At 44.3% G+C, this 16,969-nt stretch overlaps 1 protein-coding gene across 1 annotated transcript in view; it reads left to right on the top strand.

Annotated features, from left to right (window-relative positions):
* The window catches only part of LOC115464337, a 133,760-nt gene that overhangs the window by 54,713 nt on the left and 62,078 nt on the right, over positions 1–16,969 (top strand). Inside the window, exons 15-18 of the mRNA XM_030194726.1 lie at positions 9,553–9,665; positions 9,865–10,000; positions 10,715–10,764; positions 11,509–11,663. Of these exons, the coding sequence (XP_030050586.1) occupies positions 9,553–9,665; positions 9,865–10,000; positions 10,715–10,764; positions 11,509–11,663 (454 nt within the window). The remainder of the gene's footprint in view (positions 1–9,552; positions 9,666–9,864; positions 10,001–10,714; positions 10,765–11,508; positions 11,664–16,969) is intronic.

Raw genomic sequence — 16,969 nt, forward strand, 5'->3', positions numbered from 1 at the left:
CTACAGTGTAGTAAATTTAAAATAAATCGGAGAAAATTTTTCTTCACCCAACGCGTAATTAAACTCTGGAATTCGTTGCCGGAGAACGTGGTGAAGCCGGTTAGCTTGGCAGAGTTTAAAAGGGGGTTAGACGGTTTCCTAAAGGACAAGTCCATAAACCGCTACTAAATGAACTTGGGAAAAATCCACAATTCCGGGAATAACATGTATAGAATGTTTGTACGTTTGAGAAGCTTGCCAGGTGCCCTTGGCCTGGATTGACAGCTGTCGTGGACAGGATGCTGGGCTCGATGAACCCTTGGTCTTTTCCCAGTGTGGCATTACTTATGTACTTATGTAGCTGTGCCTCTGGTCCCACCCTCATTCCGCAAACAGGAAATGAGGGCGGGACCAGAGGCAGAGCTGAAACAGAAGCGAAGGCAGTCTGAAGCGTCGTGCTGTGCCTGCTCAACTTCACTGTTGCTGGTGGACCACGAGGTAAAAAGTTTTAAAGAACAGCCAGCACTTACGAAGGGGAGGGACAGCCGCACATGTCCTGCTTCCACTCGGAGGCCACAGAGAGAGAGGGAGGGAGGCGCGGGGGATGCATGGAACTTGGAGGGCAGGGAAGGAGAGGAGAGGGAGGGAGTTCTGGAACTGGAACGGGAGGGGGGGTCCTGGAACTCGACCGGAAGGGGGGGCCTGGAACTGGAAGGGGAGGGCCGGTCCTGGAACTTGACGGGCAGGGGGGTCCTGGAACTCGAAGAGGGGGGAGGGGGGTCCTGGAACTCGAAGGGGAGGGGTGCATGGAACTTGGAGGGAGGGAGGCAGGTAGGGGGGCATGGAACTCAGAGGGGAGGGGGGCTCCGAGAGAGAGGGAGGTAGGGAGGGGGCCCTGGAACCTCGCTAGCACCCGTTTCATTTCTGTTGGAAACGGGCCTCCTTTACTAGTGTTTTTTATGATTCGCTGGATGTCAACTCTTCACTGAACCCGTGTTAAGTTGGAAGACTGGGTACACAGAGATATAAAGCATATACACCAGGTCCTTCTCTATCATTGATCTTTAAAAGAACCTCCATGATTTTTAATTCAAAGTATAGGCATAAATTCTTCTCAAATCTTCCCAACAAAGAACTGTGAGCTGTGTGTACATCACAAATGTCTACCTTATTGCTGATTTGCCTGCTTTTCAGTTAGGTAAGACAATCACAGCCAACTGAGGTCTTTTTCCTCCTTTTTTAGTGAAAAAGAATAAAAGAAAAAAATAGTACAAAGACATTTAAGAAATGATATAAGAACTGTAATGTGTATGCACTTACTATTTTGTATTCCAGATTCTGGAATTCATTTGAAGTGTCATTGATCCGCTATTTGAATTTTTGGGGTTTTACAGTGCAAACATTTTTGAATGCATACAAATCACTGGGGTGGTCACACTAAAAAGAGCGAGCCTTCTCCGGAGTAGCCCCCACACTCTGGAATGCACTGCCTGAAAGGCTCCGCTTAACACAAGACTATCTCTACTTCAGGAAGCAGGTGAAAGCTTGGCTCTTCAACCAAGCCTTTAATGGAAGAAGTAACTAACTTGTTAGTCTCACTCACACACACAAGGAGTGACTTGGGCTGCACATACTGCAGCGGGACATGTTTATCCACTCCTACCCTAGCTGAGATAGCACTTAACCATCTCTTTGACCTCATGTGCACCCTTCTTTAAATTAGTCACCTTACTTTCTAACTCTTCCTACTTTCTTACCTATCTATATGTTACATCTTTGCTTTACCCTTCACTATCAATTAAAATGTTCTATTACGTATTGTGTTGACATTGAGGGGCATAATCAAACGGGGCGCCCAAGTTTTCCTGAGGGTGTCCTCGCAGGACGTCCCTGCGAAAGGGCGGGGAAACCCGTATTATCAAAACAAGATGGGCAGCCATCATTCGTATCAATAATACAGTCGGGGACGCCCAAATCTCCACATTTAGGTCGACCTTAGAGATGGTCATCCCTAGAGATGGTCGTCCCCGATTTTCGGCGATAATGGAAACCGAGGATGCCCATCTCCGAAACGACCAAATGCAAGCCCTTTGGTCGTGAGAGTAGCCAGCATTCTTAGTGCACTGGTCCCCCTCACATGCCAGGACACCAACCGGGCACCCTAGGGGGGCACTGCAGTGGACTTCAGAAAAAGCTCCCAGGTGCATACCTCCTTTACCTTGTGTGCTGAGCCCCTCAACCCCCCCCAAAACCCACTCCCCACAACTGTACACCACTACCATAGCCCTTAGGGATGAAAGGGGGCACCTAGATGTGGGTACAGTGGGTTTCTGGTGGGTTTTGGAGGGCTCACATTTACTACCACAAATTTAACAGGTGGGGGGTGGGGATGGGCCTGGGTCCGCCTGCCTGAAGTGCACTGCAGTACCCACTAAAACTGCTCTAGGGACCTGCATACTGCTGTCATGGAGCTGGGTATGATATTTGAGGCTGGCATAGAGGCAAGAAAAAATATTTAAAAAAATTTTTTTTTTAGGATGGGAGGGGGTTAGTGACCACTAGGGGAGTAGGGGGAGGTCATCCCCGATTCCCTCCGGTGTCATCTGGTCATTTAGGGCACATTTCTGTGGCTCGGTCGTTAAAAAATAAGGACCAAATAAAGTCGGCCAAGTGTTTGTCAGGGACGCCCTTCTTTTTTCCATTATCGGCCGTGGACGCCCATCTCTTAAGCACGCCCCAGTCCCGCCTTCGCTACGCTTCGGACATGCCCCCAGGAACTTGGGTCATCCCTGCGACGGAAAAGCAGTTGAGGGCGCCCAAAATCGGCTTTCGGATTATGCCGATTTGGGCAACCCTGGGAGGACGCCCATCTCCCGATTTGTGTCGAAAGATGGGCGCCCTTCTCTTTCGAAAATGAGTCCAATAGTAAGTAGTAACTATGCCATACTTTGTATTGTTTTTGAATATTTTTACTGCTGTAATTGTCTATTGCTCATGTTTGATCTATTCTTACTGTACACCACCTTGAGTGAATTCCTTCAAAATGGCGATAAATAAATCCTAATAAATAAATAAAAAAGTCAGTAACTTCGCTGTGTTTAAAAATAACCACATTCCACTTGGCATATAAATGTACATAGTAAGAAACAAATAAAGTTGTAAAATTTCACATCAACGTTCCAAGTGGTTGCTGAGAAAACAGCTTAAAAAACTCTAGGGGGTTACTTTTTTTTTGCCTCGCCCTGTAGATATAGGACGAAACATACACACAGAATAGATAAGTGGATGGCAAGAATGATGTGTAGAGAGATGAATGAATAAGGAGAAATTAGATCTTACCTGCTAATTTGCTTTCCTTTAGTCCCTCCGGACCGGACCAGGATTGGACTGTTGGGTTGTGCCCGCCTACCAGCAGGTGGAGACTGAGAAAAACTCTGACTCTAGAGAGCCAATAGGAGCCCTGGCCATGTGACCTTAGCCTCAGTATTTGAATAACAAAGCAGGAAAGAAAGAAAGAACTTCTGTGCTGTATGGAATCCTAGCAGCCACAAATTCCTCGGCAAAACCGAGTACTAGAGCTCACCAGCAACTCTCACCAGAGAAGTGGTATGGCCCATTTGTATTAGAGCTCACCAGCAACTCTCACCAGAGAAGTAGTATGACTCACTTAAGGTTTCATATATATTCCATCAACTGAGCTCACCAGCAACTCTCAACAGAGAAGTGGTATAACATATTCAAGGCTTTATATATATTCCAGCAACTGAGCTCACCAGCAACTCTCACCAGAGAAGTGGTATGACATATTTAAGGCTTTATATATATTTCAGCAACTGAACTCACCAGCAACTCTCACCAGAGAAGTGGTATGACCCATTAAGATTTTATATATATTCCAGCAACTGAGCTCACCAGCAACTCTCACCAGAGAAGTGGTATGACATATTTAAGGTTTTATATATATTCCAGCAACCGAGCTCACCAGCAACCCTCACCAGAGAAGTGGTATGACATATTTAAGGTTTTATATATATTCCAGCAACCGAGCTCACCAGCAACCCTCACCAGAGAAGTGGTATGACATATTTAAGGTTTTATATATATATTCCAGCAACCGAGCTCACCAGCAACCACCAGAGAAGTGGTATGGACCACGCAAAGTCTTTTTTTTTTTTTTTTTTAATATATATACAGTATCATCTGTTTTGGTTTGTTTTTTGAAACATTCCACTTCCAAACTTAATAAAAGAATCTAAAGAGTTGATAGAACATGGGAGGGGCCTGGTCCGGTCCGGAGGGACTAAAGGAAAGCAAATTAGCAGGTAAGATCTAATTTCTCCTTCCTTAGCGTCCCTCCGGACCGGACCGGACCAGGATTGGACTGTTGGGAAGTACCAAAGCAGTAATCTTACGGGAGGGACAGACATTGAGAATGCGGTAGAGTCCCTGAAAACACCCAAACTAGGATGAATACGAAGCCAAAAGCTTGACGATCCAAGAACCGCCAATAAACTAAATAGAATGACTACAAAGCAAAAAAAGCTGAAAAGTCCAAGCGACGCTGAACATTGTCCCCTACCAAGTGGCCGCTATATAATGTCCCCTATCGCACTATCAGTGCAGCGCAAAGGACAGAGAGACTCAAGAAAAAAAAAAAAAAACAACTGAAAGAAAGATGGCAAAGGTAGAAGCAGAGCCGCCTGGAAACAAAAAACTGCAATGAATCTACCTCAGCTGAGAAAGTGGAAACCGAGATCCTGAAGTACAATACTCCAGATATCGTAGACTATTGCTGACCTAGCAACAGATTGGAAGTATGTAAAGCCTGTCAGTGAGAAAGTACCTGATCACTAGAAGCTAAATAGGTAAAAACAAGAATGCAGTTAAATACTATGCAAAAGAAGAAGGTACCTAAATCCCTGCTGCAAACTAGACTGAAGGTCCAAATAAACTGACAGCCGCTGCAGTTACCCAACATGAAGAAAACATATCTCAGAGCGCAATTCAAATGAGAGAGAAAGAATCATCTGTAGCTGTTGCCTCTGCAAGCAGATCACCTGAGACTCTTGTCATAGACCCCAATTAGTGAAAACGGGAATAAATCAACAGTAGACACTTGTTAGTACCTTTCATCTGTTAGATACATATAGAAGTCCATAAAACACTACACAGTTCCAGGAATAACATGTATAGAATATTTGTACGTTTAGGAATCTAGCCAGGTGCTCATGGTCTGGATTGGCCGTGGACCGATAGGTGGGCTCGATAGGACCTTTGAGCTTTTCCCAGTGTGGAATTAAATATGTACTTATGTAGTAGAACTATAAATATACATATATATTTTCACAGATGCAGCCATCAAAAAACTGCTCACTGTGTATATGCTCCCGGCATACTTGCAGGAAGAATGCTCAATCTCAACCACCAGACCCAAGTGCTGCACTAGTGAGAATACAGAGGCCAACTGAGCGGAGAGAATTCCATCCGAGATAAATATCTGGATACGAGAGGGCATCTATCTCTGCCGCTGACAAGTCTTTTTAGCAAGAGAGTAAGCGAGGCACATGGAAGGTCAGAGCGAAAAGAAACAGTTCTAGAACTGGGACCTCCCCTTAAGGTACTATCCACTGAGAACTCGCAGAAGTTTTTTTTTTTGTTTTTTTTTTCCAATGGTCACGAAATTGACGGAGTGAAAAGCTGCCAAAAAAGACTACCGAGACTCCAAAGAGAATGAAGAAAAAATTCCTTCTTGGGAGCTAGAAAGTAAAATTTTACTCTGCAAAATAGAGCAAGGTAATGGCTGAAGGCCCAAGAACATCCAGAGAAAACAGAAAGTGGCACGCTTGTAGAGAAGACAAAAACAGTCTGCGCCAACTTGACTAAACAAAGAGAGAAAAAATAGAGACATGCTACAAAATCTAATGAGATCACATGAGAGCTCAAAAGAGAGATCAAATGAGAGACCTGGCTACATGCACCCCATAACAACCTAGAGTGTGCCCGAAATGCACCACCCGTTGCTGGACCTGACAACTCTGCCAATAAGACTGTCTGTAATGAACCAGACATCTAGGAAAGGATGAAACGAGGAGACGTTGTTTCATGAGCGCCGCTGCTACTACGACCGTAACTTAAGAAAAAAGTGCGCGGAGCCGACGCAAGACCGAAGAGCAGGGCAAGAAAACTGGTAATGAGGACCTTCTCATCATCCTCGTATCGTGGACATTACTCCTCCTATACTGAGATGTACTAAGATGTACCGACCCACACCCATAAGAAATGAATGTGGTACTTGCAACCTGGATTGACCACAACTGAGGACAGGATGCTGGGCTTAATGGACTCTTAGACTTTCCCCGTATGACAATACTCATATACTAATAGCAAAAATGCACAGGAAGTGAAAGAATCCCCTTCCAATTGAAAGGAAGGTCTGGAGTGAGGATGTATAGAATGAAAATGAAAGGATCACCATATGTTGAGCGTGGACTGAGACACACTGGCCTTTAATTTTACCGGATCTCCCCAAACCTCGTATCATGTCATGCCTCCTTCCTCACTGAGATGTACAGAGATGAACAGATGCACACTCACGAGATATGAATGTGGTATTTGCAATCTGGATTGACCCCATCTGAAAACAGGATGGGGACTCTTGGCCTTTCCCATTATGGCAACACTTATGCCCTTATGGCAAAAAATGCACAGAAAATGAGTGAATCTCCTTCCAAGAGAAAAAAACTCTGGAGAGAGGAAGAATAAAATGAAAATGAAAAGGAATAGACTTGGAAAATACCTATTACGGAAAAGGTGGTGAATTTGTGCCACAGGAGACAACACTGTACCTGACGTCAAGAAAGCTTGAAACAAGACCCTAAAATCTGTAAGGAAGAGAAAGGGATAGCAGATGTTATGGATGGTCATACTGGACAAAACCAGAATGTTTACCATGTGCCCAGGCTGAATAGATAGAGGAAACAAAAATACAAGAAGATGGCATGAGGACCTCCCACTATCCTTAAGTGGGAGAAAATGCAAATTGACCGGATAACTTTACTCCCTAAGTGGACATATATCTTGTAAGTCCTAGAAGAAAACTAAGATAACACATGAGAAACTCCAAGACAGTTGGAAAGTAGAGAAGACGTGAATAAAACATGCCTTCTAAAGCATCTGAGAAAACTGGGTGCTCGGTAGACAGGACTAAGTCTCCTAGAATATGAGAACCATCTGAACCATGTAGCCTATGCAGCTGTCATCTGCTATGCCAAAGAAAACGCATAGCCATGAAAGAAAATTGCTGAAAGGAAGTAAGACCTTATGTCCAGAATTGCAAAGTACGCAACAACTGAGTATCAGACAATGTATTTCATTGCACATGGCATCTGAACCATACAGCCTACACTCTAGAGAACGTTTGTTAAGATCTTAAAACACTGTATAAGAACATAGCCACGGAGGAAAATTTCCTGAAAGGAATTAAGATCTTATATCCAGCATTGTAAAGTACCAAACAATGGCACATGGCACATGAACCAGATAGCCTATGCCATAGAAAATGTTTGTTAAGTTCTTAAAAACACTGTATAACATCATAGCCATGAAGGGAAATGCTTGAAAGGAACTAAGATATTATGGCCAGATTTGTAAAGTACTAATCAATTGACTATTAGACAATGTAGTCCATTCACCAGGAAATGAGAAAGACACAGAGTGACGTACACTGGACCCCCATAAAAACTGCGCTAGACAATAGCGAAGATCTTTCCTTCAAACATCACACACAAGGGAAAGGAATAGGAAAATGGTTATTTTGGAGCTGAGATACAATTTAATTCGCCCCATTGTCAAAAACAGAGAATTTCCGACTGAGCTGCACTTTAATTCACAACATTGCTAGCAACCAAAAAGTCCCCGACGGAGAAAAAACAGAGGGAAAAACAAAATGAGCGCCATTCGTATCGTAGCATTTCTTTTTTTTTTTTTAATAGCTTGAAAAATACATGTAAAAATTAATTTTGGGGCAAATATACTACCAATTGCCCCAACTACCGGAGAAAAAATATCTCCTTTCCATTGCACAAACAGCCAAACACAGTAAAAGCAGAAAAACGCTGCCGCGTCAAGGGAAATTGCAGCTGCAAGCAAAACAATGGCGGCCAAGCGCACCAAAATGAGAAGAATAAAGTTCGGGGGACAAAACCACTGACCGGACCGACGAAGAAGCAGGAAATCCGTGCCGCCGAAAAACAGATAGCCTCCGATGCCGCATAAAACATGGTTTAGCTTCTGGCCCAAATAGGAACCGTCAATACAGCTCCCAAGCTATACAGACCCATCCAAGAGCGAGCACGCGCTTAACAGTTCGCGCCTCTTATTTTTATTTTTTTTACAACTACCGCCGCTAACAACGCCGGATAGCAGAGGAAAAATAATGAAGATAACAAAAAAAAACGCCGATTAAAGTCACAGACGCTGACTTATCACTTTTTTTTTCTTTTTTTTAAATAGCTCCGCCAGAAAAGAAAATAAAGATTATTCAAACAGAATAAGATAGAAGAGCTACCTGCTCATTATAAGCCTGGGGAAAGCAAAAACTACTTTCTTTAAATTCCTTTCAATTGAATTAATTATTTTAATTTTCTTTTACTTGATTTAATTCTTTAAAAACAGCTGCCTATTAAAAGTGGCTGCCTCTCCCAAAGACGGTACACCTTTCCAGAGAAAGGGACGGCCCTTCCCTGCTAAGCCAGGGAGATGGGGAGGAAGGGGGGTGGACTCGAGACACCCGAGTTTAACACCCCAGAGGCTGTCAAAGAAAGAAAAGAAACCCTGTCAAGCCTCTAATTACGATTCCAGGCACAGAAGAAGTATTATAAATATATCTGTAATATCTTATAGAGAAAAAGAGAGACAGAGAGACTAATGGGCTCACTTCCTACCTGCTGAGAGACTGAGAAAATACTGGGGCTAAGGTCACATGGCCAGGGCTCCTATTGGCTCTCTAGAGTCAGAGTTTTTCTCAGTCTCCACCTGCTGGTAGGCGGGCACAACCCAACAGTCCAATCCTGGTCCGGTCCGGAGGGACGCTAAGGAAATGAATGATTGAGAATTAAGGAGCCCTTTTACTAACCCCCATAGGTGCGTACGCGTGTTCGACGCTTGTCAATTTTGAATTATCGCCTGGCTACTGCAAGGCCCAGGTGGTAATTTCATTTTCTACACGCACCCACTACACATCCCAGAAAAGTTCTGGCGTGTGGCGCTAACCGGGCGGTAATCATCATTGAACGCCCGCTGATTACTGCCCAGTTAACGCGTGAGACTTTACCGCTAGGTCATTGGGTGGCGGTAAGGTCTCGGGCCCAAAATGGACGTGCGCCAATTTTTATTTTGCCGCACGTCCATTTTCGGATTTAAAAAAAAAAAAGCCTTTTTTTGCAGGTGCGCTAAAAAATGGACCTGCGCGTGCCCAATACATGCATCTACACCAGCGCAGGCTTTTTTCGGCGCACCTTAGTAAAAGGACCCCGAAGTTAATTGCTGCTGATATATGTCTCTCTCTTCTTCAAGAGGATGAACTCCTGAACGTAAATGTGGGGATTGTTCCTGCTATATTTATTGCACAGAAAAGAAAACACGAAGACTTGGAGAGAAAGAATGTAAAGATCAAAACTGGGGACAAGGTGGGTGTCTTCCTTCTCCTTTACAGCGCAGCTGCACCCCAGTCCAATAGTGCCACGATTCACCCTCCCTTATCTCCTAGTTCACTGATGCTCAGCCTCCGAGTGCGATAGGATTCCCCCGCCCCAGTGAATTACTGCCATTTAAATCATATCGCAATTCTCTCCCATTTTAAAACACATTTTCTCTTACTTCTCCTAGAAACATGCTTGCAATCGGGATGCGTTGGAAGCTTCTATTTATAAAAATGTTGTTAAGAATGTGAAAGATGTTGTCACAGAGCGTTTCCTGTGCACTGGCGGCATTGATCCAGTGGTGGACGATAACACATGCAAAGGTGAGAGTATGCAGGTCAGACTGCTGCTTCAAAGAGGAGTGTGCCACTACAGGTTTTACCAGCCACAGCTTTGTCAACATGACAACTTCTACACAAGGCCGTAGAATGGGCTCTTTTCTCTTTAGACCTCTCTGACCGTTGCTGTTCCTGCAGCCGGGGCTGTTTTCTTTTTAATTCCTCTGTCTCTGTTCCTGCAGCCAGGAATTCGTTGCCAGAGAATGTGGTAAAAGCAGTTAGCTTAACGGGGTTTTAAAAAAAGGTTTGGATAACTTCCTAAAAGAAAAGTCCATAAGCCATTATTAAGATGGCCTTGGGGAAAATCCACTGCTTATTTCTAGGATAAGCAGCATAAAATGTATTGCACTGTTTTGGGATCTTTCCAGGTATTTGTAACCTGGATTGGCCACTGTTGGAAACAGAATGCTGGGCTTTATGGACCTTCAGTCTGTCCCAGTATGACAACGCTTAGGACTCTTTTCTTTTTAGTTCTCCTCAGGAGTATCTCTGTTCCTGTAGCTGGGGCTCTTTTCTCTTAGCCTCCTCTGAGAGTCTATTCCTGCAGAGGGGCTCTTTTCTCTTTAGTTCCCCTCTGTTCCTGAGGCTGGGGGTCTTTTCTATTCCCCTTAGAGCATCGCTCTTCCTGTGGCTTTGTTTTCTTACCCTTAATTCAGCCCTTCAGTTAAGACTATAATACATATTGCTTTCATTTTACAGGCGAATCTGGAGGTCCTCTGATTATTACCAAGAAGAAACGTTACATTCAGGTTCGTATTTTCCCTTCTTTTGCTTTATCCTTCATACAAGCCCTTGTAACCAAACTCCTTCATGGAACTGTTCCATCTCTCTTGCTGATGGTCTACAATTGCATTTAAAGAAAAATCAAGGAGTTGGAGGATCACTATCAGAGTGGAGAGAATGTCGGGAGGCTGTTGTGTAGGGGAACAGAGACTCCACTTGTCTTCTCCATAAAAGAATCACAAGCCCCTTGTGGTTTTTCAAATGACTGCGGGGGGAGGGGGGGTCACATCTCTTTTCCTATCCCAGCTCCTCTCTCAATTTTCTTTACATCTTTCAGCTCTTCTCTTTGCCATAGTCTTTGTCCCCTCTCCCTTCTCCCTCCTCCGTAACCCATGTTCCCTCAGTATCTCTCACTCTCAGCTCCTGTATCTCCTGCTCTCCCTCTTCTCCCAGCCATTTTTCCTCGCACCGCACCACACCCCTCCACCTTTCCCATCCTCTATTACTCTCCACCTTTCCCAACCTCTATTGCCCTTGCATCTACACTCAAGGCCCTCAATCTGCTCTTCCCCTCTCCAGCCCAGACAGGAAACTTGTTCATCCTGTGCTTTGATGCTGCTCCCTGCTCTTCTTACAGGCCATTGGTCAGTCATTTCTCAGCCAGCCAATAGGCTGCAGAGGGAGGCAGGAGTAGTATCTCTTCCCTTGTGATGCTCAAGCACTCGCAGACCTGGCACCTAGGCATGAATACATTCAATTTATATCTGCAGGTGGCCGTCATCAGCTGGGGCGTGTACGACCTCTGCAAAGGAGGTGAGCGGCATGGCCAGAGCCCCCCCTTCGCCCGGGATTTCCATCTCAACCTCTTCCAAGTTCTCCCCTTCCTCCGAGAACACCTGAAGGAAGAGCTGAAGTTCCTGCCCTAGTGAACTGCTGCCTGCCGCCCCTACCCCTTTTCACCCAGTGTGGAGGACCTTTAGATGAACTAGGCCAGGATGAACAACCATTTGCATCTTTGCATCTGCCATGTTTTCCGAAGCTGCATTGTGGGTGCAGAGCCACACGTTCCATTGATTTCCTCTGCAGTGAGCCCCCTTTTCTTTCATCAGCTCCACATTCCCCTGAAGGCACTGTATCTCACGAGACCAATAAAGCTTGCCTTAATCAAAGGGCCACAGTGCAGTCATTCAGTATGGAGTGGTCGGGGAGTGTCTTCCCCTTAGGGAATGACAGCAGAACTATTACTTAACATTTCTAAAGCGCTACTAGGGTTATGCAGCGCTGTACAGTTTAACAAAGAAGGACGGTCCCTGCTCAAAGGAGCTTACAATCTAATGGACTGAGATGGGTGGACTGGTCCCAAGATTTCTGTGCATCTGGGTGCAAACAGGGAAATAATGGGAATAAGATTGGGAAAGGGGGAAAGATTTCTTGGTTTGATCTGAAACTGTGAACCACTAGGAACACCAACCGGAGGAGTTTATCAAATGCAGGGAATATAGCAGGAAAAAGGCCAGTGTTGGGGACATGAGTTGATACAAGGCAAGTCACATAACCCTCCACTGCCTCAGGTACAAATAAGTACCTGCATATACTATGTAAACCGCTTTGAATGTAGTTGCAAAAACCACAGAAAGGCAGTACATCTAGTCCCATTTCCCTTTCTCTATTTGAGATTCTACATGGAATGTTGCTACTATTTGAGGTTCTACATGGAATGTTGCTACTATTTGAGGTTCTACATGGAATGTTGCTACTATTTGAGGTTCAACATGGAATATTGCTACTATTTGAGATTCTACATGGAATGTTGCTAGTGGAAGAGTAGCCTAATGGTTAGTGCAGTGGAACATGGAATGTTGCTACTACTTTTTTTTTTTTTTTTTGTTACATTTGTACCCCGCGCTTTCCCACTCATGGCAGGCTCAATGCGGCTTACATATTGTATACAGGTACTTATTTGTACCTGGGGCAATGGAGGGTTAAGTGACTTGCCCAGAGTCACAAGGAGCCTGTGCCTGAAGTGGGAATCGAACTCAGTTCCCCAGGACCAAAGCCCACCACCCTAACCACTAGGCCACTCCACTATTTGAGATTCTACATGGAATGTTGCCAGTGAAGAAGTAGCCTAGTGGTTAGTTCAGTGGACACTGATCCTGGTACAAATAAGTACCTGTGTATACTATGTAAACCGCTTTGACTGTAGTTGCAAAAACCACAGAAAGGTGGTATATCAAGTTCCATTTCCCTTTCCCCTTCCCTTCCATGTTCCAGAGAGACATACTAACAGAAAAAGACACAGAGGGGGTAATTCAGTACAGCTTGTCCAACATTAGGAGCCAAGACACTGCACACAAAATGAAAATACAATAATCGTCTGTAATCGCTGTTATAGAATACGAGCATAAGTCCACAGTTACATGCCTGACACGGACACAAGCTCTGCACCTAACTGGTCTGCTAGACACAGCCCTGATCTGCCCATGCCCCTGCCAGGTAAGCCCCCCTCCCCCTCACAGTTACGCGCTATGGATTTTGCGAGCTCAATTTCTAGAATCCTAAGGGTACTTATTCACATTACTGCTAATCATTGCCAATTACAGCTAATAATTGGTTAAATGGCACTCAGTATTCGGCGCCAAAACAAATGGGCACTGAACAGCATTCTGGGATGAGCACCCTTTAGACAGAAGTGTATAGTGCTGGGCGTGAGGAGTTACAGCAACCGAAAACAGACGTAAATCCCTGTGTGCAAGCTGTGCACAAATCTGCATTATTCTGTAGCGCTGTGCGCATTTCAAGGGAACGCCCCCAACCCGTCTATGTCCCTCCCATCATTACACCTCCATGCGGAAACATTCAGGCGCTATTTAATTTAGACATTTATAATCCGCTTAACCATCAAGTTCAAGGTGGAGGACAATCACACATTATAAGCAGGTACTTTCTCTGTCCCTAGAGGACTCAAAATCTTGGTTTTTGTACCTGAGACAGTGGAGGGTTAAAGTGACTTGCCCAGGGTCACAAGGAGCTGCAGTGGGAGCTCCAGGATGCCGGGATCAAAGCCTTTCCAATAAATATTAGGCCACTCCTATAAATGGAAACATGTGTCTTTGCGCAGATCTGCTCTTTCTGTCCCGTTTCAGTACCTTGCATCCGTCAGAATGCTTGTTCCGCGCCTCACTGTCTGCACCATACCTAGACTTCCTCCATTAGTGCAAAATTCAGCATGCAAGTTTCTGGCATTAAGGGGAAATTCCATACAGAGATGCACATAGCACACGGCTACCCACACTATGACGGACAAAGAGACGACCAAGAGAGAGACAGATGTACAAACATGCGTGTAGACCGTAGAGCCATGCCTAACCTAAGACACACAGAATTAAAGATACTGAGATGTCATGTTTTAAGTACATAAGTATTGCCATATTGGGACAAACTGAAGGTCCATCAAGCCCAGCAGCCTGTTTCCAACAGTGGCTAATCCAGGTCGCAAGTACCTGGTAAGATCTCAAAAACGTACAATAAATACATTTTATGCTGCTTATCCTAGAAATAAGCAGTGGATTTGCCCGAAGTCCATTTTAATAATGGTCGATGGACTTTTCCTTTAGGAAGTCTTCCAAAGGAAAAGCACAGAAAACATCAAAGGCCACCTACACATCTCCACGAACCCCAACTTAGGCGTGAGTGCAAAGTGATGCATGTGGGAAAGAGGAACCCGAACTATAGCTACGTAACGCAAGGTTCCCCATTAGGAGTCACCGTTCAGGAAAAGGATCTAGGTGTCATCCTTGATGATACGTTGAAACCCTCTGCTAAGTGTGTTGTGGCGGCTAAGAAAGCAAATAGAATGGTAGGTATTATTAGGAATGAGGATGTTATAATGCTTTTATATCGCTCCATGGTGCGACCGCACCTCGAATACTGTGTGCAGTTCTGGTCATCGCATCTCAAAAAAGATATAGTGGAATTAGAAAAGGTACTGAGAAGGGCGATGAAAATGATAAAGGGGGTGGGACAGCTTCCCAATGAGGAAAGGCTAAAGAGGCTAGGGCTATTCAGTTTGGAGAAAAGACGGCTGAGGGGAGATATGATAGAGGTCTATAATATAATGAGTGGAGTGGAAGGGGTAGATGTGAATCGTTTGTTTACTCTTTCCAAAAATACTAGGACTAGGGGGCACGCGATGAAGCTACAAAGTAGTCATTTTAAAACAAATCGGAGAAAATATTTCTTCACTCAACGTATAATTTAATTCTGGAATTCGTTGCCAGAGAATGTTGTAAAAGCAGTTAACTTATCAGGGTTCAAAAAAAGGTTTGGATAACTTCCTAAAAGTCCATAAGCCGTTATTAACATGGCCTTGGGGAAAATCCACTGCTTATGTCTAGGATAAGCACGATAAAATGTATTCTATTTTGGGATCTTGCCAGGTACCTGGGTTGGCGACTGTTGAAAACAGGATACTGGGCTGGATGGACCTTTGGTCTGTCCCAGTATGGCAAACGCTTATGTTCTTACTGTCAGGGTATGTGCAAAACTAGTCCCCTTGGAGACATCACTCCCAACAACAGACACAAAAGCACTAAAGAAAAGAGACACACATGTACACAATGATAAACACAGAAATAAGGTTGCTGAGCCACCACTCAGAAAGAGTCACACACCATGGAGCCAGCCACTCATGGCTGGATGTATTACAGGGACACTCTACCCTCCTGCTGTCTCATGGCAGGATGTGCTTCACAGAAAAGAAATAATAGACCAATGTGTTCATATTGGTCATAGGCTACTGATCAAGGACCGCATAACCTTCAAAATCTGCTCGTTGGTTTACATAATAATATTTGGCATCTCACCAAGCTACGTGACCAACCTAATAGACTTACCAATCCGAAACACAAAACGTATCAGCAAGATCCTGCCTCACCCTCCACTTCCCATCATTTAAAGACATGAAATACAAATCGACTCTCGCAGCTAGTTTTTCCTATATCTGCACCAAAACCTGGAATACACTTCTAAAAGACCTAAAACTGAAAGACAACTATCTAACCTTCCAAAAACACATCCCCACTGAAACAACCTAACCTCCAGCAGACCAATCATATTGACCCACAAACTAGACAGTTGGAACAGAAAAGGCACAAGCTCAGAACGACCAACCAGGATCGAAACACTTAACACACCTTCCAAAATTTACAACCCAACCCACCCTACAAAATACATACCCACTGTCCTCCGGAACAGCAACCCGACTTGACCAATGATTTAATCCTATCTGACTATGTTATGACCTTAATCGACCCTTTTTATAAGTCTCTAACAATGAAGCATATAAACCACAGTGAATCGCCTTAATCTGGTTCAATACCTCCACAAACTCTCGCCGTCTCTGTCGAACTGTTATCCCCGCTCGATACCTAGTAACCGCCCCCTGTTCCATTTAAGCCACATTGAACCTAACCAATAGGTGGGAAAAATGCGGGATACAAATGTTTACAAACAATTCAGAATACGGCCGCCAGTATTATCTGTCGAGCCTTAAAATACAATAAAGCCACGCCTCTTTTACATCGTCTTCACTGGATCCCCATAGACTTCGGAATAAAATATAAGGTTTTCATTTTGATATATAAAGCGCTTCATTCAGCTACTCCGTCTTACCTTGCGAACTTAACTATTCCATACACACCAACACGAACGCTTCGCTCGCTCACAGACAACAGACTGGTGGTCCACCCGTGCTTCGGCCATTTTCTTTTTTGTCCCCAGCACTGTAGAATTCCCTTCCACAATCAGAATAGAAGAATCATACCCTTTTCCATAAACCTTTTAAAACTTGCTTATGTAAAAAGACTAGAATCGGTGCAAAGAAAAGCTACAAAAATGGTATGGGATTTGCGTTGCAAACCGTACGAGGAGAGACTTGCTGACCTGAACATGTAAACCTTGGAGGAAAAAAGAAACAGGAGTGACATGATACAGATGTTCAAATATTTGAAAGGTATTAATCTGCAAATGAATCTTTTCCGGAGATGGGAAGGCAGTAGAACTAGAGGACATGAACTGAGGTTGAAGGGGGGGCAGACCCAGGACTAATGTGGTGGATATGTGGAATGCCCTCCCACGGGAGGTGGTGGAGATAAAAACGGTAATGGAATTCAATCATGTGTGGGATAAACACAAAGGAATCCTGTTTAGAAGGAATGGATCTACGGAATC

The sequence above is a fragment of the Microcaecilia unicolor genome, chromosome 3, assembly GCF_901765095.1.
Source record: "Microcaecilia unicolor chromosome 3, aMicUni1.1, whole genome shotgun sequence".
Lineage (NCBI taxonomy): Eukaryota > Metazoa > Chordata > Amphibia > Gymnophiona > Siphonopidae > Microcaecilia > Microcaecilia unicolor.